Source organism: Talpa occidentalis, unplaced genomic scaffold (genome assembly GCF_014898055.3).
Source record: "Talpa occidentalis isolate TD23 unplaced genomic scaffold, MPIMG_talOcc4v2.1 talOcc4.14, whole genome shotgun sequence".
Classification (NCBI taxonomy): Eukaryota; Metazoa; Chordata; class Mammalia; order Eulipotyphla; family Talpidae; genus Talpa; species Talpa occidentalis.
The window spans coordinates 63,549,891-63,574,042 of record NW_023601433.1 but is presented as its reverse complement, the minus strand read 5'-3'; the positions used below and the strand labels follow the sequence as shown (position 1 = coordinate 63,574,042).

General features: G+C 39.2%; 1 protein-coding gene across 2 annotated transcripts in view; it reads left to right on the top strand.

The window, feature by feature from the left end:
• Positions 1–24,152, top strand: part of MINDY3 (MINDY lysine 48 deubiquitinase 3) — an 81,278-nt gene that overhangs the window by 1,880 nt on the left and 55,246 nt on the right. Inside the window, exons 1-2 of one of the 2 annotated variants that reach the window (XM_037510663.1) lie at positions 10,649–10,964; positions 23,322–23,401. In XM_037510663.1, coding sequence (XP_037366560.1) covers positions 10,871–10,964; positions 23,322–23,401 — 174 coding nt within the window. In that variant the 5' untranslated portion in view covers positions 10,649–10,870. Of the gene's footprint in view, positions 1–10,648; positions 10,965–23,321; positions 23,402–24,152 lie in introns of those variants that run through there. The other variant, XM_037510665.2, reaches the window with a different exon arrangement.

Genomic DNA, 24,152 nt, shown 5'->3' with positions numbered 1-24,152 from the left:
CAAATCACTAGTCAAATCCACCTAGTCAAACCAAATATAGAAAGAGTCTTTAGGTGCCACTTCTAGAAATAAATAAACAGTAGTTAACAAACCCACGAAGAGATGAGCCCCATACCTCCCAAAGAGGAGCTGACTCTATCAGTTCAATTTTGCAGAGGCAAGATGCAGCTCTCCTGCCCCTTTGTGACTAGGCTGGCATTTCTTTTACCAACCTTCTCCCTTTGCTTTACTGTTTAAAGTAGATCAATGAGACACCTCTAATATTTCGAAGGTCTTTTGTTTGATTTTTTTTTAACCTTTTTACAATCACATTCTTCTTATCTTTTTTAAAGATTTATTTTGTTTACACATGCAAGAGCTGGGGTCTAGGCCACAGGTGTAGGGGGGTGAGGGGATTCACCAGAGACAGAGTAGGGAGCAGAACAGGCAGACTGACTGAAATACACTGCTGAGAGGAGCAGTGGGAGAGACAGTAGAGGTCTGATGCGCCATGTGGGATAGCTCTCTGGGTGGTGATCTAACTCCTGCTTCAGTGACTGCTGATAGCTTCATAGTGCTGAGACTTAATCCCTTACGCCACCAGGGAAGCCTTCTTTTTTTAACTTTAAACCATGTTTTCCTTGACTTTCCCTGTATTTAATCTTTGCCTGGGAGCCATTTCTTGATTTTTACATCACTTGTCACATGGAATGTCTAAGAACTCTTCAGACCTGCAAATCCTAGATCTTTTTATGCTTAACACTTATTTCCTGAGCAAATCTCTCTCCTCTTGCTTTGTGCTACAAACAAGAAGCAGCAGCCAGCTGGCATATTCAACACTGTGCCTGGAAATCTTTGAAGCTAGATCACCCAGTTCACAAAGGAAAATTTCTCCTTCCCACATTGCTGCAGGAGACAATGTTACTCAGGGATTTCCTCCTCTCTAGGTTCCGATGATATGCTTCTTACTGGCCTTTATGCCCTCACTGTCTAGTTTCCACTAACCCAGACATTGCTGCCATTGAAGCTTTCACTAACGTCTCCATCAAAGGTCCACCTTTTACCTACTGCCTAGTCAAAGCAAGTCCCACATTTTTCTTTCATAATTTTGTTAGTACTCTAACAATGTGCCCCATATTCTCAGTACCAAAATCTGGTGAATTATCTATTGCTGCATAACCAATTGCTCCAAAATTTAGGGGGTTAGAAAAATAAACATGGACCTGATAACAAAGAAGTGTTAAGTATAATAATGCCTAGTAAAAATGTACCCTGGAGAGTAAGAGATCAATATTACAAAGATTCAGGAGCCGACCGAATCAGTGAAAAGTTTAGGGGACCAGTAGTTTTGGCAGTTCAGAATATCCCTCCAGGATCATGCTCAGTGAAATAAGTCAGAAAGAAAAAGAAAAATACAGGATGGTCTCACTCATAGCAGGAATCTAGAAAACTTAAATAAGGGACCAGGAAAAAGAATAACTATAAGAAAGAAAATACCAAAATCAACAAACAACTATGAACCAGAGACACTCTATGGGAGGTGGGGGTCGGGAAAGGAGAGATTGGGGTCAAAATAAGGGGGTTGTAATTGTATGGGGAATATAAAAATAAAAATAAAAAAAACCAGACTATCCCTCCAAAATAAATGACAAGTTATTTTTACATTGTATCATCTACAACTAAGTTTTTTTTTTTTTCTTGCGCAGTGCTTAGCAGTGTACTTTATGCTTCAGAGGTTGCACATTCCATATTTGAATATAATGTTCTGTCCCATTTATCATGTGACACAGAAAGTTTGAGTGGAGGCTGACACAAGAAGATGCCTTGGGGCTTTCCCGGTGGTGCAAGGGTTTAAGTCTCAGCACTATGACGCTATTGGCAGCCACTGTGGCGCGAGTTCAATCCCTGGCCAGGTAGCTAACCTAGATGGCGCAACAGACCTCTCCTGTCTTGTCCAGTGCTCCCCTCACAGTAGATCCGCCTGTTCTGCTCCCGACCCTGTCTAGTGAATCCTTTCACCACCCCCGCCCGCCCTCCCAACTCCGCTGGCCTACACCCCAGCTCTTGTATGCATAAATAATGAAACTTTTAAAAAGAAAAGGAAAGAGAAAATGCCTTGCTGGAAGTTTAGGCTGCAATAAAAAAAAAATCCTGCCTCTTCCTCCATATAATCTTATAGATTCAGTGGATTTCAAGATATTTGTTGGAGACAAAAATAATGGTGGGTCCCACACAAGCCCAATAGGAAAAGTTGCATCAGAGAATGAAGGCTTCTTCTTCATGCATCCCCAGCTTCAGATCCCTCCCTTCAGTACTGCCAACTGCCCTGGAAAATTTCCAATTTGTTCTAGCACTTACTGTTTTCTCTGCCAGACATACTCTTTCATCATATATCTTGGCTCACTTTTTTTTTTTCTTTGCCTCTTACCATAGTTATGAAATAACCCTATTTAAAATTCCTTTTTCCCCACTCAGCATTCTCTTTTCTCTATTTTATTTTCCTCCAGATGATTTAATATAATGATTTAATGTAATGTAAGTACATTTAGTATGTATTTCACTTCTTTGTTTATTGTATGTGACCCACATTAGGCCGTAAAATCCATGAGGGTATGGATATTTGTCTTTTGCTTTTAACTGCTAGATCTCCATGACACAAAGAACAGAGATGCACGTAGTAGACACTCAGAAAATAACTATGGGATCAATGAATTGTATATGACAGACCCCAAACTTGAATTACATAATAAAGATTTTTCATCTCAGTGTGCCTAAGACACCAAAGATACCAGTCATTTATTTCTCTCTTTTCCTGTGGTAGGCAGGACATTGCCTCCTCCAAAAATATCAATATCCTCTTCTCTAGCACCTATAAATATAACCTGTGTGGATTACGTAGTGAAAGGGAACTAGGATTGCAGATGAAATGAAGATTGCTAATCATCTGATGTTAAAATTACAAGGGTGGGGCCTCCCTGCTGGTGCAAGGGGTTAAGCATCAATACTATGAAGCAATCTGACAGTACGAGTTCGATCCCCAGCCTGGGAGCTACCAACATGACTCAGCAGACCTCTCCTGTCTCACCAGCTGCTCCCTCTGCATTGTGTTTCAGTAGATCTGCCTGTTCTGCTCCCCACTCTGTCTCTGGTGAATCCTCTCCCCTCCCCACACATCCGGCCTGTACCCCATTCTTGTATGCATAAATAAATCTTTAAAAAAAATTATCTAAAAAAAGGTGAAGGAATATAGACAACTTTAGAAGGTGGAAAAGTCAAGGAAATGAACCAGCCCCACACCACGCTAATGAATGCTTTGACTTTAGACTGCTGAGGATCGTGTCAGACTTCTGACTCAGAGAACTATATTGCAGTTATTTTTATGACTGTAATATAAAAAATAATATACATCTTCCCTATTCTCTTTATATCCAATTCTCCTACTAATTGCTAGGAGCTCGGCTTTATACAATTGGTCATCGCTTTCTTTGGCTTCCTTTCAGGAGCAAGATAATCCTTCTCCAACTTCAGTTTTCATGTGGTGGCATCAGAAATCAAAATCCTTCTTATCTATTGTTCTTTCCATACCTGTACTAAGCAGACCAACAACTTCAGCCTCCAGTCCTGTTTCTGTTCTGTTTCTGCTCAACAAAGTAATGCTAGTGTTGTGTTTAAATATAGTTATGCTTTATTAACTTTTAATACCACCTTCCTTTCTTAATAAATCATCAAATTCTCTCCATTCTATTTTCAAAATGTTTAGGGAATTTGCCCTTCATTTAAATGTCCACTTCTGGACCTCCCTGGTTGCGCAAGGGGTTAAGCACCACACTATGAAGCAATCTGCAGCCTCTGCAGCTAGAGTTCAATCCCCGGCCAGGCAGAAAGCAACCCACGTGGCGCAGCAGACCTCTCCTGTCTTGCCCGCTGCTCCCCTCAGCAGTGTATTTCACTCAGTCTGCCTGTTCTGTTCCCCACTCTGTTCCTGATGAATCCTCTCACCCCTTGCATCTCTGGCCTGTACCCCAGCTCTTGTATGCATAAATAAATAAATCTTTAAAAATTTTTTTTAAATGTCCACTTCTACTGGTTTAGTTCAAGCCCTAAGCATCTCTTAGAACTAAGAACTACTATTGTAAGCTGTTAGTAGGCTTTCTCATATTAAATCATTGTCCTCACTGCATACTTCCAGTTATCATAATAAAATATAAAGATGATATTGTCACTCCCTTGCTCAAAAATCCTTACTAGTTCTCATTATATTTGGAATGAAGTTCATAGTAAGTAGCAGTAAGAACTGAATATTGTGGGCATTGAGATTAAGGCCATTGGCTCTGGAATCACATCACCTGTGTTCTAGTTTAACTGCAGGTGCTGGGGAAGAAAAACCTGGGGTTGCAGCCTGTTTTATTTACTGTATGAACCAGAACAAAGTCCTTATCCTTCTAGAGCATTGTAGTACTACTTCGCAGAATTGTGAGACTTCTGCAATGTCTGTATAATGCTTAGTATGGTGCCCATGCAAGAAGTGATCAGTAAATATTAGCTGATATAATTTTTGGTTTTTAGTTATGCATAGAAGAACTGGGGGTGGGGGTAGGCCAGAGGCAGGGGTGGGATGAGAGGATTCACCAGAGATAGAGTGGGGAGCAGAACAGGCAGATCAAATGAAATACACTGCTAAGGGGAGCAGTGGCGAGACAGGAGCGGTCTGCTGTGCCATATAAGCATTATCTCCCTGGCAGGGGATTGAACTCAGGCTATAGTGGTGATAGTGCTGAGACTTAACCCGTAGGCCACCAGAGAGGCCCCATTCACTGATACATAAAGTAGCATTACATTTCTGTTTGATTTTTTTAAAATCATGGCCAGGAATGGAACTCATCATGCGGCAGTGGCTGGTGACAGTTTGATAGTACTGACCCTTTCACCCTTGCACCATCAGGGATGCCCTACATTTCTGTATTAACTCAGGCTACCATAATAACACAAATTGGCTTAAACAGAAGTTAACTCCTTGCAGTTCTGGAAGCTGAAAGTACAAGATAAAGGTGCTATCAGGGCTGGTTAGTGGTGAACCTCTTTTCCTGGTTTATAGACTGGCATCTTCTCGCTGTACTCCTATGGCTTTCTGTCTGCATACACATAGAGAGAGACCTTGTGTCTCTTGTTATAATTAGAACACCAGTTCTGTTGCATCAGAGTCCCATGTTTATGACCTCATTTAACTGTAATTACCTCCTTAAAGGCCTTATCTCTAAATATAGTCACACGGGGCTAGGACTTCAACTTACAGATGGTGGGGGAAACAATAGTCACAGCACCCTATTTATTTATTTATTTATTTTTAAAGATTTATTTATTTATACAAGCACTGGGTACAGTCAGAAGCGCCGGAGGGTGAGAGAATTCACCAGAGCCAGAAGGGGAGCAGAGCAGGCAGAAGGACTGAAGTACACTGCTGAGGGGAGCAGCGGGCGGCAGGAGAGGTCTGCGTGCCATATGGGACCCTCCTCCGGTGGCCGGGGAGCAGCTGGGGATCTAACCAGCGCTGCAGAGGCTGCGGGCAGCTTTGCAACCCAGCGCTCAACCGCTGCGCCACCGGGGAGGCCCCACAGCACCCTATTTAACCTGATATTTCTGATACATCAATGGTTAATGATTTTGAGTACCTTTTCGCATGCCTGTTGACATTTTTATGTTCTCGTTGGAAAAATGTCATTTAGTTCTTTTGCCCATTCTCAGTTAATTTTTTCTTGTTATCAAGTTTGAGTTCTTTATATATTTTGGATATAAACATCCTTTTTTAAAAAAAAGATTTAAATTTTTTTTTGTAATTTATGCATATAAGAACTGGGGTGTAGGCCAGAGGTGCAGGAGATGAGTGAGAGGATTCACCAGAGAAAGTGGGGAGCAGAACAGGCAGATCTACTGAAATACACTATTGAGGGGACAAGCGGGTGAGACAGGAGAAGTCTGCTGTGCCATGTGTGATCTCCCTGGGCGGGGATCAAACTTGTGCCACAGTGGCTAGCGATAGCTTGATAGTGCTTTAACCCCTGTGCCACCAGAGAGGCCCTGGATATAAACATCTTATCATAGCTTGCAAAAGTTTTCGTCCATTCTGCCATTTTATTTTGTTGTTTCTTTTGCTGTACAAAAGCTGTTGGGTTTGATGTAATTTCATTTGTTGATTTTAGCTGTTGGCATCATGTTCATAAAATAATTTTCAAGATCAATATCAAGGAGCCTCTTCCCTACATTTTCCTCTAGATGTTTTATGGTATCAGATCTTAAGTAGTGCGAGATATGAGTCCAATTTTTTTGTTCTGCATGTATTTCTCTAGTTCTCTCAGCACAAATATCTCAGTAAGTAGTAAGTAGGCCAGAGAAATCTAATGCAGAGTACAACAGATATACATAATATTGTACTATAGTTATGTAATGTGGTACAAATGGCAAAAATAGTACCCATATTGTTACAGGGCAGGGTAAAATGTACCCCAAGATCCCCAAACCTGCCTACTGTAAATGGCACATGTAAACCTGCCACATGCTGCATTAAGATAAAACATACTCCCAAGTAAGACCCTATATGGAAAGGAACTTTAATACAATTAGTGTGCAATAAAGAGAAAAGAATAGATAAGATAGTTTTCATACAAAACACCCAATACCCCCTCCATTGTGTGTAAATACCCAGCCATGCAAGGTTGGCTGAAAGCAGGACCATTGAATCCCAAAAGCTTGTCACAAGTCTAAGGCACCTCCCGGTGGAGACCCATAGGAAAGGGACAGAAGGGGTCAGGCGCATCTGGCATGAAAGGAACAAAATCGAAATCAAGATAAGGCTGCCCTTGTTAACTTCCCCACGGATCTTTCACCCACCCACATCTTTTTCAAGTGTCTCCTTCTATAGCCCTCCGGTCCCTGGTACAAGTCCTAGGCTTAGAAGGAAGCTCAGCTTCTTCACATGTCTCTTTGCTCCAAGTGCCTCCTCCAGGTCTTCTTTGCTTTCCTTCTTGTTTCCCAGTTTCCTCTCCTGTTCAGCTCCACCCTTGCTTGGGTGGGGCAGGGAACCTGGAAGCTCCCCTTTCCCTGGGGAACACCTTGTTGCAATATGATCAGATGTAAATGGATTAAAGTAACTTGTTGTAAACTTTAAGTTTACATACTATTATTTCTCAAATATATTCAATCTTTAAAATGGTGGTTAAAGAGAACTAATCACGATAGCCTCTCAGCTCAGTTTTATGAAAGTGCCCTGACTTGAATTTGAGAGAAAGTAGTTAATAAAACTTACATATGTGCAAGAAATTTCTGATTTTTACTGCTCTCTTTTAAGACTTAAGATCATTCATGTAACCTGTACACACCTTAATGATACATAGTATGTATACATAATATGCATAGGGAAAACAGTATGCTAAAATATGTAACAATAAATATGCCTCAAAGTAAATGTTATAGTTTTCAAGTCATTATAAAGAAAGGTACTATTTTCCTATGCCAGATATAGATAAAATAAGCTTGAACATTTCCAATTTTTCATTTGATAATTATTTTTATATCATTACTTTTATACATTATAATTACTGAGTAAGAAAATTTAACTATTAATTTGCACTTATGTTGTATCTTAATTAAGCAAGCTCACAATTCAAATCTTATGAATAATGAATAATTAAATATATAAATAATTTAACATTAATTAAATATTCCTTATTTAAAATGTGTGCTGATAATTAAAAAAAAAATCTTTGCAAATAAGGATAGTGAACATAATGTAAAACTTCCTAGAGACTATGCTCCTGGTTTGGCAGTCAAATAACAAGTCATTTTCACAGGCTCCATCTTGTATGCAAAATTCTACTGCCTGAAATTAAGTGAGTCTTCTCAGGTTAAAAAAAAAAAAAAAAGTAAGAATGGGTGTCCAGCCTTTGTATCCCTGCAGAGTTTTCTGAATGGGAGTGACTGGACCCTGCATAGCCATCTAGCATCAGCGTATCTTTGGATGAAAACAATTTAGAGCTAGAAACCCTTTCTATCAAAAATAGTTAACATTCTTGGTGTTGGTGACTCACTGTTTCTGGCTATATAAACTATATTCAAACTTATGCTTATTTAGAGCAATTCTCACAAAGTAAAATCTGTTGGGCTACTTTCTAGATCCTCACTTTGATTATATAATAAACTCTTTGTCTAACGATTTTTGAGACTTTAATATTTTTCAGTTAAAAGAATATGACCTAATGATGGTAAGGACATATATATCAACATCTAACTAAGATGTTTCTGGTTCTCTACAGCTGGAAACTATGAGAAATCACAGATCATGACATGTTCTATTTTAAAATACATTTGAAAGTATAGCTTCTCCACATCTATAATCAAATCTATAGTTAATCAAATCTATAATCTATAGTTAATCAAATCTATAATATCTGTATATTAATGGAAAAAAAACAAATATGAAATAGCATTATATATACTAATGGAAAGGAAACAAATGTGTTAAACAGCTGTAAATTTAGATATTTGTACTTACGGTCTCTAAAAACAGACACTATGTGTTTCAGGAAATGAAAAAAATATGTAAATTGTATATCACCATGCAAGTATTAAATAATTAGGTGCATCAATATTACTTCCCCTGATCCCTCACTAGCTGAAAGATTGTGAATTCTTAAATTCCAGTAAAGGCAAGTTTCCATTTTTTAGTTCTTACTGCAATCCAGCAATGTTCAAGGCTGTATACTGGGTTCAATGAATAAGACAGTTCTTTGGCCTTCAGCTCCCTTTAATTTATATCCCAGAAGGAAAGTAAAATACAAGAATTACAGTAATTGTCATAAATAAATACGAGTAAGTTACTATGAATTTCAGAAGCTAAAATCATTACTTCAGATTGTAGTGAGCAAAGAAAGTTTTATTACAAAGTGGTATTTATACTAGGTCTTAAAGAATGGCTAAGATTTGGTTTGCAAGAATAAGGTAAAAAATATTCCAAAGGGAATAAAAACCAGGAGGAAGTCTGTGAATGTATGCTTTAGGTACTCTGAACAATTTAACTACAACAAAGGTTGCTGATATGGGGGGGAAAAAGAGTACAAATTAGTGAAACCCTCTAATTACAACCTGTTGAGAACTCAGAGGTTGTTTGTCTTGAATTCAAGGGTTAGTCAAATAAGTTCTCTTTTAAAGCAATGCAAATGTAAGTTTTCACACAAACTAAATTTGACTAAATTCTAGTTCTTGAGTAAAAACCTCAACTTTAACCCAGGTGTTTCCCACACAGCTTATAGGCTGAAAAATTGGAGCTGAGTGTGCTACCACTACGAACAGGTTGCTTTGATTTTGTTTTCCTATAAATAGCTTTCTAATTCTGCACTACATCTGGTAGAGACATAGCTAAAGCAACCCCGGTTTACATATTTAGTACTTGGTTCCACTTCCTGCAATTTACAAAGGCATAGAGACTGACAGCCTTTTACAGATATATGTATTTCTTCACTGGGGTTCAATTATCAACTTGTAGTTTTCTTGTAGATAGATTGTAGCCTTTTACCCAGGCAGAGGAAGAACAAGCTGTACTTTAGGAATGGTGAGGTCAGGAGAAACTTGATTACTCATGCGTGGGGTCCCAGACCTGGGTAGTCCTGTGAGGTCTGAGCACAGGTTTAAAGACCAAGGGTTCCTTTTATTTTTATTTTTTAAAAAAGATTTATTTATTTTTGCATATGAGAGCTGGGGTACAGGCCAGCAGTGTCGTGGAGGGAGGGGGGAGTAAGAGGCTTCACCAGAGACAGAGTGGGGAACAGTACAGGCAGATTGACCAACGTACACTGCTGAGCAGAGCAGCAGGCGAGATAGGAGAGGTCTGCTGAGCAATGTGGGTTACTCCCTGGCTGGCCAGGTAATCGAACTCATGCTGCAGAGGCTGCAGAAGCTTCATAGGTTGCGTCTTAACCCCTTGCGCCCCCAGGGAGGCCCCAAGGATTCCTTTTGTAAGCAACTGTCTCCCTACCTGTGACATTGATAGCATCATTTGTCAGCAGGCACAACCACTTGTGGCAAAGTCCCCAGACCAGGTGAGGGGAACAAGGCAAGGGGGTGGGGGGCAAGATGCAGGCATTTGGGGATGACTTTGGAGCAATAGCCCAGATGGTTGGCTGCTGGACCTAGTACATAAGAGTGCTGAGGCCCTGGCCATGAATCTTAAAAGGGAAAGCTGTAAGTAAGTAAACTTGTTAATTATGCCTGCATTGGGATGTTCACCGCACCTGGGCTGAAAGTTCTGCAGGACTCTTTATTATATTCATTTGCTCAACAATATATTTTCTCATCAGTTTAACCTAATCAATATTACAAATTTTAAGACATAGGTGACGTTTTAAGACCGAAGGCACTAGCGTCGGAGCCTCCAGTCAGGCACAGAGCAGTGCGTTGAGGCTGGATTTCCAGGAGGAAAGAAACACAGCAACGCCCAACACAGTTATGTGGCCTCCCCACACAGACACCCTCCCCCAATTCCAGAACCCCAGCAACACCCCAGACAAGCCAGCGGCCTCCCCAGCCTTGGGCGTCTCTTTCCGCCCCCCTCTCCTTCCGCTTCCGGGGAGGCCATTTCTGGGCCCGCCCAGCGCGGGGGCGGGAGCCACGGAGGAGCCGGAAGTGGCCCTGGCACTTCCGCTCGGGGAGCGCTCGGCCGCCTCTCTGACCCGGCTTGACAGGCGCGGTCCCTGCAAGTACTTCTCGCTCCTTCGCCCTCCCGGGGCTGGCCTCCCGCTCGCTTGCCGCCGCTGTTCCGCAGTCTGCGTCTCGGAAGCCGCCCCTTCCCCATGTGCCGGGGCAGCAGTTCTGAAAGCGAAGACCCACTCGCCGGTATCCCATCATGTCCGAACTGACTAAAGAGCTGATGGAGCTGGTGTGGGGCACCCAGAGCAGCCCGGGGCTCTCGGACACCATCTTCTGTCGCTGGACGCAAGGTACCGGGGCTGGGCGCTCTCTTGCCCCAGTCGCGTCCTTTGCCCCCCGAAAGTTCTGGCCGTGCCGCCGCCCGCTCCAGCCCCTCGCGTGCGCCTCACTCTGTCCCGGCTGCGGTGCCCGGGGCTGAAACTAGACTTTGGGGGAACGCCCTAGCTGCCCTGGTGGGGGGAGAGGAGCAGGGGGCGAGGGCTGTCCGCTCTGGACTCCTCAGTGCCCCTGCCCTTTTCGGGGTGCCCCTCGAGTCGAGAGAAGGGGTGGGTGGTGGGGGGCGGCAGTAGTTGACAGTGAAGGGGTGCCCCGCTGCACTCCGGCTCAGTTTCTCCAGAGGGCTGGGGTCACCTGTGTCTTTGACCCTTAACAAGCTTCACGTTTTTGGGTGTTTGGTCTCATTTTGAGAGCGAGAAAGTCCACGGGGAAATCAAGGTGGCTAATGGCAGAAAGCAGTTGTGTTTGTTTTTGAATTATGTGGCTAGGCGTGGTACTCGGGGATATAAATATATGTAGCAGATGCTTGTTGTTACAAAGTGTTTTTTTTCTTTTTTTTAAGATTTATTTATTTGTGCATACAAGAGCTGGGGGACAGGCCAGAGGTGTAGGAGGTGAGGGGATTCACCAGAGACAGAGAGGGGAGCAGAACAAGCAGATTGGCTGAAATGCACTGCTCAGGGGAGCAGCGGGCGAGGCAGGAGAGGTCCACAAAGTGTTTTCTTGACCCAAAGTATGCCCGGTTTTAATGTGGTTTAGTGTCTATTACAGTTAAAAGGAACACTGATCACAGCATTTCCTGTCGCCCTCTCTTGTTACCCAGACGGGACTTGAAGTTATATAAGAAGTTTTGTTATGAATAATACAAAACCAAAACAAACCATTTATTGAATTTCTGCGGTTAGCTAGGTTGTGTTGTGTTTGTTTTTGAGTTATGTGGCCACGAGTGGTGCTGGGTGTATAAATCCATGTAGCAAATGCTTGTAATTATCGCAGTTCTTAAGTTTTGATATTAAAATGCAACAGACACATGAAGGTAACCTAAGAATGACTGTGATGAAGTTAAGTGAGGTAAATAGCATTGTGTTTGGAATTTGAAGAATCGGTAGTGTACATATGTAAAACATAGGCAATAAGTAATAGCTTATGTTACTACTTGGTTCTTATTACTATTGTTAAAACAATTAGAGAATAACCTAGTCTCAAAGGATTTCAGAGTAAATCTAATACTGAAATAGTGTTGTAATGTGTATTTTTGTAACAAAAATTTAGGATTTAAGTGTTCCTTATTGCCAAATACTTTTTTAGAAGACCGGTAAAATTAGAATCGTGATGTATTGCAGTTAGTAAGGTTATTTAGCTCTTCACTCTTGATTTGACGAATAGAAAAATGAGTCGTGAATGACCTGCCTGAAGATGCACAATTTGATAGAACTGCAAGTGGTTTCCAAGTCTCCCAACTGCTAATACAGCTGTTTTCACTGTTTTCCTTTGTGTTTCTGAACTCTATTGGTAATGAGTTTGGCTTTTTTTTTTTTTTTTTTACACAATTATGTCAGTTAACTAATTTGTGAAATTTTGGACACCTGTGCTTGCCGATTTTATTTTACAACTTCCCTCTTTGCCTTATTTATCCTAAGAGTGAATAGTCTTAAAATACTCAAAGAAAAATTTACTTCCCAATTAGACAACATTAAATAAGCTTTTACAATGTAGAATAAAGTACTATTTCATCCTTATTTCTGTTAATATTGTGATGAAAATTCAAGAAAAATCCCGAGGCAGTGGTTTTAGTGACAGTTAAGAGCAGGTTTTGAAATATAGTTGGGTGTAGGTTCAAGTTATTTAGCTTAATTAAGCTTCATTTTCTTTCTCCATAAATGCAGATAAAGGTAACGTTAATCTTATAGGACTGTTGTGAGGAATAAATGCATGTAAATATATTCAGGCATTTGGCACATTATGTGACATATTGTAAACACTCTGAAAAAAATGGTAGCATAATTTAAAGTGTTTAATTTCAGATTAAACCAAAGATCATTCTCTGACTATGCCCTGACAATTGCAAGAAATTGTTTATTTGATGGATGATCACTATTTAAAATAGGATTTTACAATGGCATATTGGTATGATCTCCCACCTTTTACTCACTCAGAGATTTATGAAGACAAAATTTGTTCTATCAATACCACCTTATTTTTTTTTATTTTTTAAAAGATTTATTTATTTATACAAGCATTGGGTACAGTCAGAAGCATGGAAGGGTGAGAGAATCCACCAGAGCCAGAGGGGAGAGCACAGCAGGCAGACTGATGAAGTACACTGCAGAGGGGAGCAGCCGGCTACAGGAGAGGTCTGCTGCCATGTGGGACCTTCGCCAGGTGGCCAGGGATCCAACCAGCCCTGAAACCCAGCGCTCAACTGCTGCACCGTGGGGGAGGCCCTCAACACCACTTTAAAGGATTTTTTTTTTCTATTCTGAAAGTGCATGATTTTTTAAGGTGACCAAATCTGTATTTTAATTTATCTCTGAATCAGAGGGGTATTGGTTTTGCTGTGTTAACTTTTATTCACTTACACATTCTTAGAGGCAGAAACCATTGTTAAAGATTGCTGTGCAGTCATTTGGGATTATGGGAATAGGCACAAGACACTGCTGTGCTGCATTTGCCTTACTGCATTAGTAATGTGACATCAACTTGGCTTTATTTCATAGCCTCTAACTGTGCTTTCAATTGACCACTATAATCTTAGTTTTTTGAAAGCAAGTTTTAAGAGTAAGATGTTTGGGGTACATATTTATAAAATTATATCTAAGGAAATTCCACTTATGAAACTATATTGATCATGTTAAATTATTTTAATGTGTGAAAATAACAAGTGGCAGGAATTGCAGCAGAACATGGCTTGTTGTATTTTTTTCTCTTTTAGTTGGTTTGGCAGTTTTAGATAATGTAAAACAATAATCTATTGGAATGAATCATACTTTTTAAAATTGAATGGGCATTATAGATAATTCTCTTCTACTAATTCTTTAAATGGAGGGTTTTGTTTGCCATTTTTAAAAGCAGTAAATCATGTAAAGATTTGAAGTTTTTTTTTTAAACTTGGAAATTTGCTGTCTTTTTCTGCCTCCTTCCCTCCTGCTCAATTTCCTATGATACATTTTAAATAAAAGCAGATATTTTCTACTTTCTTAGTTCATAATCACTGTTTATTCTTCCTTTACTTCTTTCAATAAATGTGACAGTGTTCACAGCCTCTGCAGCGTAGACTTGGAGAAGACCAACAGTAATAACATAGCATAAATTTATACAATAGTTTAGAAGGGAAGGAAATAGGGATGAGGTGGCCTGGATAGGTTTCACTGTAAGATGAGATTTGGGCAAATACTTGTAGTTACTGTGTTAATCATGCTGCTGTCTAAAAGTGTTCTGGGCAGAGGGTATAGTCTTTAAACAGCATTTAATGCAAATTATACCTGAATTTTTGTTCAAGGGAAAGGAACAAGATTAGTTTGACTGGAGAGGGCATAGGGAAGAGGAACGTAATAAAAGATGATGTAAGAAATAATGTGTCACAAATCATAAGGCTTCATAGACCATTGTAAGGACTTCTGCTTGTTCTGAATGAAATGAGAGGTCATTGGAAGGTTTGAAATAAAGAAGGGACATGATATGACAAGTTTTAAACGCTTGATCTGAGTGCTATGTTTGAGGATAGTGAGGTGAGAGACATTACGATCAAATAAGACCGTAATTTAGATGAAAGCGAGGTGTTGTCTTGGACCAGGATAGTTGCAGTAGATTGTAGGAAATGTCAGAGTGACCACATCTCAGTAGAACCAAAGTGAAAGTCATCTAAATCTAATAGGAGTAAATAGAATTTTGTTGTGAGAACATTTTTTACTTAACCACAGGTTTTTCTTTTCAGTATTGATGTGTAGCTCATTGTTTGGCTAACATTCTGAAAAGAATCCAGTGTCTCAATACTCATCTCCACTGTTGCTGCTAAAGCCCTAAATAATATTGGTGTGACTATGCTCCAAAAGTTCACTTACAAAAAACAGGCCCTAATGTAGATTATAAACTATCAAAAACCATTTTCCCCTTTTTCCAAGCTTTTAGTTGCTATTTCACCTAAAGATTAGCTAGAAAGGCATAGATCCCATTTTGCTGTTTATAGCACTTTCCTGTGTTGGGGGTGTGGGTAATAAGCTATAGTTGACTGAAATTAGAGTTTTGAACTTTGGTATAGGACAATTTTTGTTACTGTAATTTGAAAGAAAGACATTTAGCAGGTGATTTAGGAAAAGAGAGCAATCAATTAAAATGTAAGTGTACAGTGTATTTACGAATTAATGCATTTGAATTAAATTTAGTTTGAAAGTATGTTTGGATGTTTACTGTCATGTGAGTCATTATTTTACCAAAGTAATAAAATGACATACCAGTATCATAACTTTTTCTTCCAGAGTGAAGATAAGTTAATACTGTGAGTTATATCATTTCACGGAATTTTGTTGCTCTTGAAAGCCTTTTCTCTTAAGCATAAATTTTCCTTTCGCCTACCTACCTTATTTAATCATAATGTTTCTAGTTTCTTAAAATTTACAATTTGTTAGCCTGAGTAGCAAAGTTAATTTCTTGGTACTTTGAATATATAATGTGTTGTTATTCAGGGTATGTTTTCTGTCTTACATTTATATTATGCTTTACAGTTTTTGAAAATCTTGTGTAATCCTTGCAGCACCTCAGAGAGAAAGCAAAGGATAAATGTAGTTATCCTCATTTTTGTAAGTGAGGAAACCAAGGCCCAATTCAGATTGTTGGCTTAACCAGTATCATCTATTTATAATGTCAGACCAAGTCTTTCTGAGGCCTTTGTTTATGTGGAAGGCTAGAATTATAGAGGCAGTAGTTGTCAAACTGGTTTGAGTAATATATGTATATATGGTAAGTTCTATGAAGATAAAAGACTGGAGAATTGTAAGGCCATCCATGGCTTAGGTTTTAAATTAACTATCTAAGACAGACAGATTTCTTTGTCTATAGTACTGTGAAACCTAATAGAAACCATTTTTAGGATCAGATACTTTAGGTGACTGATATCAGATCTAATCAGGAAAAAATATTTTGTGTTAAGCCAGTTCCTTTTAAAACTAGAAGATAATTTGACTGTGAGAACACTTGATAAGAAAAATAACTATACCCCCCAAAATTTAAACTCCAGTGAAATCTTATTATAAAAGAAGTCTATTTGTCATAGTCCTGTTTTAGAATAGAGCATTCTATTTAGCTAACCTTATTTCCTTTAAAACTAATAGCCTTTTTTCTGTTATCAGCAATATTGTCAAACATGTATACTATAACTAAACAGAAATTGGTGTAAAGCAAAGAATACTACCTATAATTATCTCTGATGTTTTATTATCTAAAGTACTCTATGTGAAGCAGCACACTAAACTTTAAGTCCTATTATGGATCTTGAAAATTACGTTATATTTTAAGGAAGGCAAGAATCCATTAGTAATTACACTTATTACATACCCATAAAGTTTCACAGAGCTTAGTTTTGCCTCTTATTCCCGGTAGGAGATACACTAGATAAAGGGGAGACCTTGAACTTCAACTCTTATACTTAGGTGGGAACTCAGATTTGGGTATCTTAACATGATAACTGGCACCCTTAGTTTTCATTTGTTCTTATCAAATATATCCCATTCATCTGACCTATTTCTAATCCTCCGTTTATCGTATCTCTTATTTTACTTCAAATTTCTGTGAATTGCTGAAGAAAATTGTGGCCAGCATCAATATGTGTAGTAATGAAACCTTAACTGAGCTCTCATTGTTTCTCTTACTTCCTTATCCTTGTCAATTTGTTTTTCAGAATTTACAATCTCCACAGCTCTTTAACCTGCTTAATGCCCTCACTCTGAATAAGTGGCATCTCTTTATTTTCTCTTTGCCTATGTATTAAATAGAAGCCTGCTAAGATTTACTTTACTTATTTGAGACAGTGGCTTTCATGAAAGCCACTTTTTTTTCCCTCCAGACATCAGGGCCAGTTATACTTTTAAAAATTAAGGACTTCAATGTGAAAAATTTAAAAATTAGTGATATCCATGGTATTTTACTTTTTCGCAATTTTATTGTCTAGCTCATTAGGAGATCTCTGGGTTTGTAGTCTGTTGTACTGTGTTTGGTTAAAGTATATGCAGAAAAGTAATGTAATTGGTAAGGTAGAAATATTGAAAGTGGGAGCCTTTTCAGATAATTGTGGACATTCTTTGATACCACACCAAAACTCAACATGTGTTAGTTTTTTAGATGTTAATTGTAGTTTGTATTCTTAACCTACATCAGTGAACTTTTTGTGCTTGTTAAATTGAAATTAATTGCTTTGTCTTTAAATGGGACTTTAAAAAAAAAGATTTATGTACACAAGAACTGGGGTACAGGCCAGAGGTGTGGGGGGTGAGAGGATTCACCAGAGACAGAATGGGGAACAGAACAGACAGACTGACTGAAATACACTGCTGAGGGGAGCAGTGGACGAGTCAGGAGAGGTTTGCTGCACCATGTGGGTGGCTCCCTGGCCGAGGATCAAACCCATGCTGCAGTGGCTGCGGATAGCCTAGTAGGTTGCGTCCCAACCCCTTGCGCCACCAGGGAGGCCCCCTAAATGCGACTTTCACCCTTGAATTAATTATGATAGCATGTATCAGCCTTTGGGGAGTTATTAGACTACTGGTTTATGCAGATCTTCCAAATGTTAACACGTTTCATTGTACAGTATCAGAAGTCACCTTTATTATTATCACTACTGATCTCATCAGAAAAATCTAAGTCTTGAGGAGTTGTCAAGCTAACAGTAGCTGCCACAGTTTTCCTGAATTTTAATTGTTGCTTGAAAGGTTGAAATTTTATCACTGGCAAAAATACTGTCAGTTATTTTCCTTGAAAGATCAGGCTCACTTTTTTTTTTTCAGAGAAAATGTCTGCCAAATACTCAAGTATTATATAATCATAATTTGTCAGTAGCTTTTCAGAGTAAAAACAGTGTTCCACAAAAAAAGTTCTTACAATTCAGAAAATTACACATGTGTTTTTCCTTGAAATAGCTATCAACCGTCATACTGTGGTATGAGGCTGACATGCCTTATGGGTAGTTTCCATTTTGTCGCATTGTAAAATTTTATTTTTTAAGATTTATTTATGCATACAAGAGCTGGGGTGTAGGCAGAGGTGCAGAGGTTGGGGTGGGGGTAAGAGGATTCACCAGAGATAGAGTGGGGAGCAGAACAGGCAGATCCACTGAAATACACTGCTGAGGGGAGCAGCAGGCGAGACAGGAGAGGTCTGCTGCACCATGTGGGTAGCTCCCTGGCTGGGGATTGAACCATGCCATGCTGCATTGGCAGTGGATAGCTTCATAGTGCTGCGACTTAACCCACCCCTTGCACCAGGGAGGCCCTTGTCACAATTTTTTAAAAGGACATGTATCTAAGGTAAAGCTTTAATAAAATTAGTGGTGGTATGGCATCAATAAGGGCTTTGCTTAAATTGGCTTTTTCTGTGTTTTGAGAGAATATGGTGGAATCTACTAGCATGAAGACCGCTAGTACGACTTGGCATTATTGCCTTGACTTATGCTAATGTACTGTCAGTTTAACCAACTCTGCTTTTATTCTACCACTGTGAATATCAACACAGTGAGAAGGCAGATAATGTCTTAGTGCTATTAAAATGTTTATTTTAATATGTATTGGGGCCATGAAAAGGATCTCCAGGACTACCAGGGCTCTTTACACCACATTTTGAGGCTCTCACTTTGTGCACTATATCACCATCATCACTACACCCGCTTTCTCAGCTCTTTCAGGAGTTGGAGTATTTTAACTTCTTTCCCACACTAATCACTTTTCCTTTTTAAACTCTTGCCCTTCAGTCTGTAAAAGTAATGATTCTTTATCCAACTGCCTTTCCATTAATAAGGGTAGCAAATGGTTGGTTTGTTTAGCAAATGGTTTACATTTACTATCTCTCCTATTCTGAATCAAACCTCAATCCTTTATATTTTGGCTGCTCTTCTCAAAGTTCTAAGTATCATTTATTTTTGTTTTTATTATTCACAATGACACCAGCAACATTTGTAACACATGGCTACTCTCTGATTCCTGACTTCCTTTCTCATAGCTCAGTGTGTTTTTCTCTTCTAATCTTTGTCAGTCTCCTTTGCTGACTCAGCCTGTGGTCTCAGTTCCCAACTTCATTATCTTTGTCCTACATGTTTTCATTCACTTTAACTGCCATGTTTATGATGATCCAAATTGCAGTCTCCAGTCCTAACCCCTTCCCTCAACTCCAGACCCATATCTCTCTGCTTCTGGATAGTGCTAAATGGTTGCCTCACATTTTTAGAACTGAACTTGGCATCTTAGAAACAAATCCTCCTCCCACTCCCCCAAATTTCAGAAAGCATTTATTGAGCATTCATTACATGTAACATGCTTGGACGACAGTAGTCAATAGAACAGGCAAGCGACCACTAGGACAAAGCAAGCCGTAAACTAGCAAAAAATAATAACAGATTTTAAGTACTGTTTGTGCCAAAGGGATGATAGGGAATATTTACTCTTAGAGAAGTGTGTTGAGTTTATACAACTAAACTAAGTACTTAAGAATGAGAAGGATGCAGCCATAGGGAGGGTGGTAGGGAGAGGGAGAACATCTCATGCAGAAGGAATAGCAAATATCAAGGCCCCAGATAAAAACCTTGATGTTGTCTACGGGCCTAAGGGCATTGTAGAAGATGAAAATAAGAGTGAACTGAGGGAAGGTGGGATTGATAGGTCCGGGGTTGGGGGTGGGAGACTGAATAGGTAGAAGATGGGATTTCTTAGTGAAATTATTCAATATGAAACTGTGATGGTGGATTTAGGTCATTATACAGCTGTCAAAAGCCATGGTATGCACAGCACCTTTTTTTTTTTTTAAGATTTATTTTTATTTATGCATCTAAGAACTGAGGTGCAGGCCTGAGGTGCGGGGTGAGTGAGAGGATTCACCAGAGACAGTGGGGAATAGACAGGCAGATCTGCTGAGATAAACTGCTGAGGGGAGAGTTGGTGGGTGAGACAGGAGAGGTCTGCTGCACCATGTGCGTTAGCTCCCTGGCCTGAGATGGAACTCATAGCACAGTGGCTAGCGATAGCTTGATGGTGCTGAGACTTTAAACCCTGCACCACCAGGGAAGCCACCTTCTTTGTTTTTTATTAAGTACTGCTGTTTAGTAGGCAATTTTGGATGCATTATTCAAGGAAGGTACAGAGATTTCACATGCAACCCCAGCCCCCCTCCCCATGATAGTCTCCTCTATTATCAATGTCCCCCACCAGAGTGCTACATTTGTTACAATTGATGAATCTACTTATCATAATTCACCCAAAGTTCCTAGTTAACTTTATGTTTCACGCTTGGTGTTGTGCATGCTATGGTTTTAACAGATATAATGACCTATCTCCACCATGACAGTTTCATATAGAATAGGTTTACTGCCTAGGAAATCCCATCTTCCACCTATTCAGTCCCCACCCCCAACTCCTGGCAACCACTGCTTTTCTTAGTTTTCCATAATTTTGCCTTTTCCAGACTGTCTTATAGTTGGACTATCTGTAGCTTTTGTAGATTGGCTTTTTTCTCTTAGTAATATGCATTTAAGGAGCTTTCTGTTCTTTCATGGTTTGACGACTTACTACTTTTTAAAACTAAATGGAGTCCCATTGGGGATGTACCACAGTTTGTTTATACATCCACTCACTGAAGGACATCATGGCTCTTTCCAAGTTTTGGCAATTAACTGCTGTAAACATCCATCTGCCGGTTTTGTGTTGACATGGGATTTCAACTCCTTTGGTTAGATACCAGAGAACACTTGGTGAAATATTAGGATCTTTTTGTTTTTCCTCTTAAATATGTGAGATGCATGTTTTAATACTGTCTGAAAGAGATTGATAGTTAGAGAGGATGGGATGGAATGAGATACTGTATACTATTTGTTATTGCAACTGCTTTCTTTTTTTTTTTTTTCTTAGATTTATTTTTATTTATGCATACAAGAACTGGGATGCAGGCCAGAGGTGCAGGGTGGGTAGTGAGAGGATTCACCAGGGACAGGGTGGGGAGCAGAACAGGCAGACCGACTGAAATACACTGCTCAGGGGAGCAGCAGGCGAGACAGGAGAGGTCTGCTGAGCCATGTGGGTCACCTCCCTGGCCATGAATTGAACTTGTGCTGCAGTGGCTGGCGATAGCTTCATAGTGCTGAGACTTAACCCCTTGCTCCACCAGGGAGGCACTCAACTGCTTTCTGATGTCTCAAGTTAGAAACTTCAGAGTCAGCTCTTAATTTCTTTTGTACTACACTTTGACCCCACTAGCATGATGTAATCATCAAATCTTACTTTTTACCTTAGAAATAACATTTGGGTATAATTTTTACTTTTCACACTAATGTTGCTTATATTTGATCAGCATCATCTCTGTGGGGCTATTAAAACAGCCACTTTATCATTCTGACCCCCATTAAAAAGCGGGGGCAGTTTAATTATATTGCTACTTAATATTGCTTATAGTGTGACTGGAACCATGGTCTCCTCCTTCCCAGTGTTAACCTCTTGTCACTTCCCCACCCATTTGCAATCTCCCCATCTTGGCCCCATACTTTCCTTCTGTTACTGTTAAATTTCCTTCTAATCCATAGACTTGTCCTGTTCTTACCATACCCTTTCCCTTCAGTAATCATGTTTTCTTTATCTGAAGGTCATTCTTCCAGTCTTGCCTCTCTGGAAAAATTCTGATTCAAAATCAGCTTCAAAGTCACCTGTTAGCAATTGACCCAGGCAGAATCAGTTACTCCTTTCTCTATCCACAATTGTTCCCTTTATACTTCTGTTACAACTTCAACTTACTACTTTATTTTCGTAATTATCTGTTTGTATCTCTGTCCTTAGCTGGACCCTGCAGACCATGAACTGTATCATTGATGCATTTATTCCAGCTGCTTGATACAGTGTCTGATGTTCATTAAATAATGGTTTGTTAGATGAATAACTGAATTATGATCATTAATGAAACTTTACAGGTTCCTTGTATGTTAGACCTGGAAGTGATCTTTTTAAAGATAAGTATACTGGGCCTCCCTAGTGGCACAAGGGTTAAGCACCACACTACGAAGCAATCTGCAGCCTCTGCAGTACGAGTTCGATCCCCGGCCAGCCAGGAAGCTATCCACATGGTGTAGCAGACCTCTCCTGTCTCACCCGCTGCTCCCCTCAGCAGTGTATTTCACGCAGTCTGCCTGTTCTGCTCCCCACTCTGTCTCTTGTGAATCCTCTCACCCCCCGCATATCTGGCCTGCCCCACAGCTCTTGTATACATAAATAAATAAATCTTTAAAAATATATATATATATACTGAGGCCTTGAGAGGTGAAATGATTTCCGGAAAGTTAGACACTCTCCTTACCCTTGACCCTGTGATTTTTGCAGGAACTTCTAGTTGCTCTCAGTCAGTACTGTTTGGGGAATATTTAAACTAAAGTAGAGCAAATGTGAGTACATTCATTATCTCATTATGTAGCCATATGGTCATTAACTTGTAAAAAAATAAAATATTGAAATTTTAAAAAATACTTTTTGGAAAGGCAAATATAATATTGTCTTGGTAAATTTCATACTTTATTTTGTAGTCCTTCTTTAAGGGGTCCCTGGGTGTAAAATTGTGTATACGTGTGTGTGTGTGTGTTCATGTACACTTATGAGGGGGAGTTAGGGTTTTTTTTTTAAATATTTATTTATGCATAGAAGAATTAGGGTGTTGGCCAGAGGTGCGGGGGGTGAGAGCATTCACCAGAGACAGAGCGGGGAACAGAACAGGCAGATCAACTGAAATACACTGCTGAGGGAAGTAGCGGGTGAGATAGGAGGGGCCTGCCAATGCCATGTGGGTATCTCCCTGGCTGGGGATTTTGGGGAACGGTTTTTTGTTTTGTTTTGTTTTGTTTTTATATAATTCTTACATCATTTTTCATCTTTGTACAATGTATTCACTTTCATTTTGGTTATATTCCCATAGAATTGCAGAGGGGGAGTTAGTTTTGTATCTTTTTTCAGAGGGTTCCTTTGTCCCCCTAAAAGTAAAGAACCACTGCAACTGACTGACTTGGAGTAGTTTTGCTATTGTGTTTTAGTGACCTTTCTCAGAATAATTTAATACATTAAAATTTATACATTAAATACATTAAAAATTATATAGCTGCTACTTGAATTATATTTTTAATCTTTGCTGCTTGCTTTCATTTTTAGGGTTTGTGTTTAGTGAATCAGAGGGATCTGCATTAGAACAGTTTGAAGGTGGCCCCTGTGCTGTTATTGCACCTGTTCAGGTAACATAGACTACTTTACCAATTCCTTAGAAGGACATTTCAAACATTTCTTACCTTTTTTTCATTTTTAAGGAAACATAATAGGTGTTTCCTGCCTTTCGGAAAATTAGGAAATAATGATCATGACATCTTTCTAATAAAATATTGTTAAGTAATATTTTATACTGTAGATACATACATGAAATGGTTATTATTTTCATTTGTTTGAAAATAATGGTATTTTCATTTGTTCTGTCTACAAAAATGGTTTTCCTAATGAGTTAAAAATGAGTTGATATTTTCATGACAAAATTTCATAAATTTTTAAAATAAGTTACAGTAAATACTACTTTAGGCTGTAGTTTTTGTATTTTATATAAAATTGGTAGCAACTAGAATTGAATTTCGAAAGTAAAAACTTTTCCTTTTGCCCAAAAGATAGAGTTGATCTAAATATGTGTACATGATTTTGACTCTTTATGTGTTACATTGTTTGACTTTCTAAGACTGATTTGCTGTAAACTCTTGCATTGTTAAAATCAGTAATTAAATTTTCACTTCACTATAGGACAGTGTCTGAACAGCATTGTAACTTCAGGAGTGTTAAGAAAATAAACTGGAATTATATTTGTCTTAATCAGCACCTTTTGAAAATTACACGTATTTAATTTGATATTTATTATACATTGGGCATAAAGAATACATTTGTGAACTGTCAGCTCAAAGTAAATTTATCTCTCAAATTTCATACTCATATATTTATATTATTAAA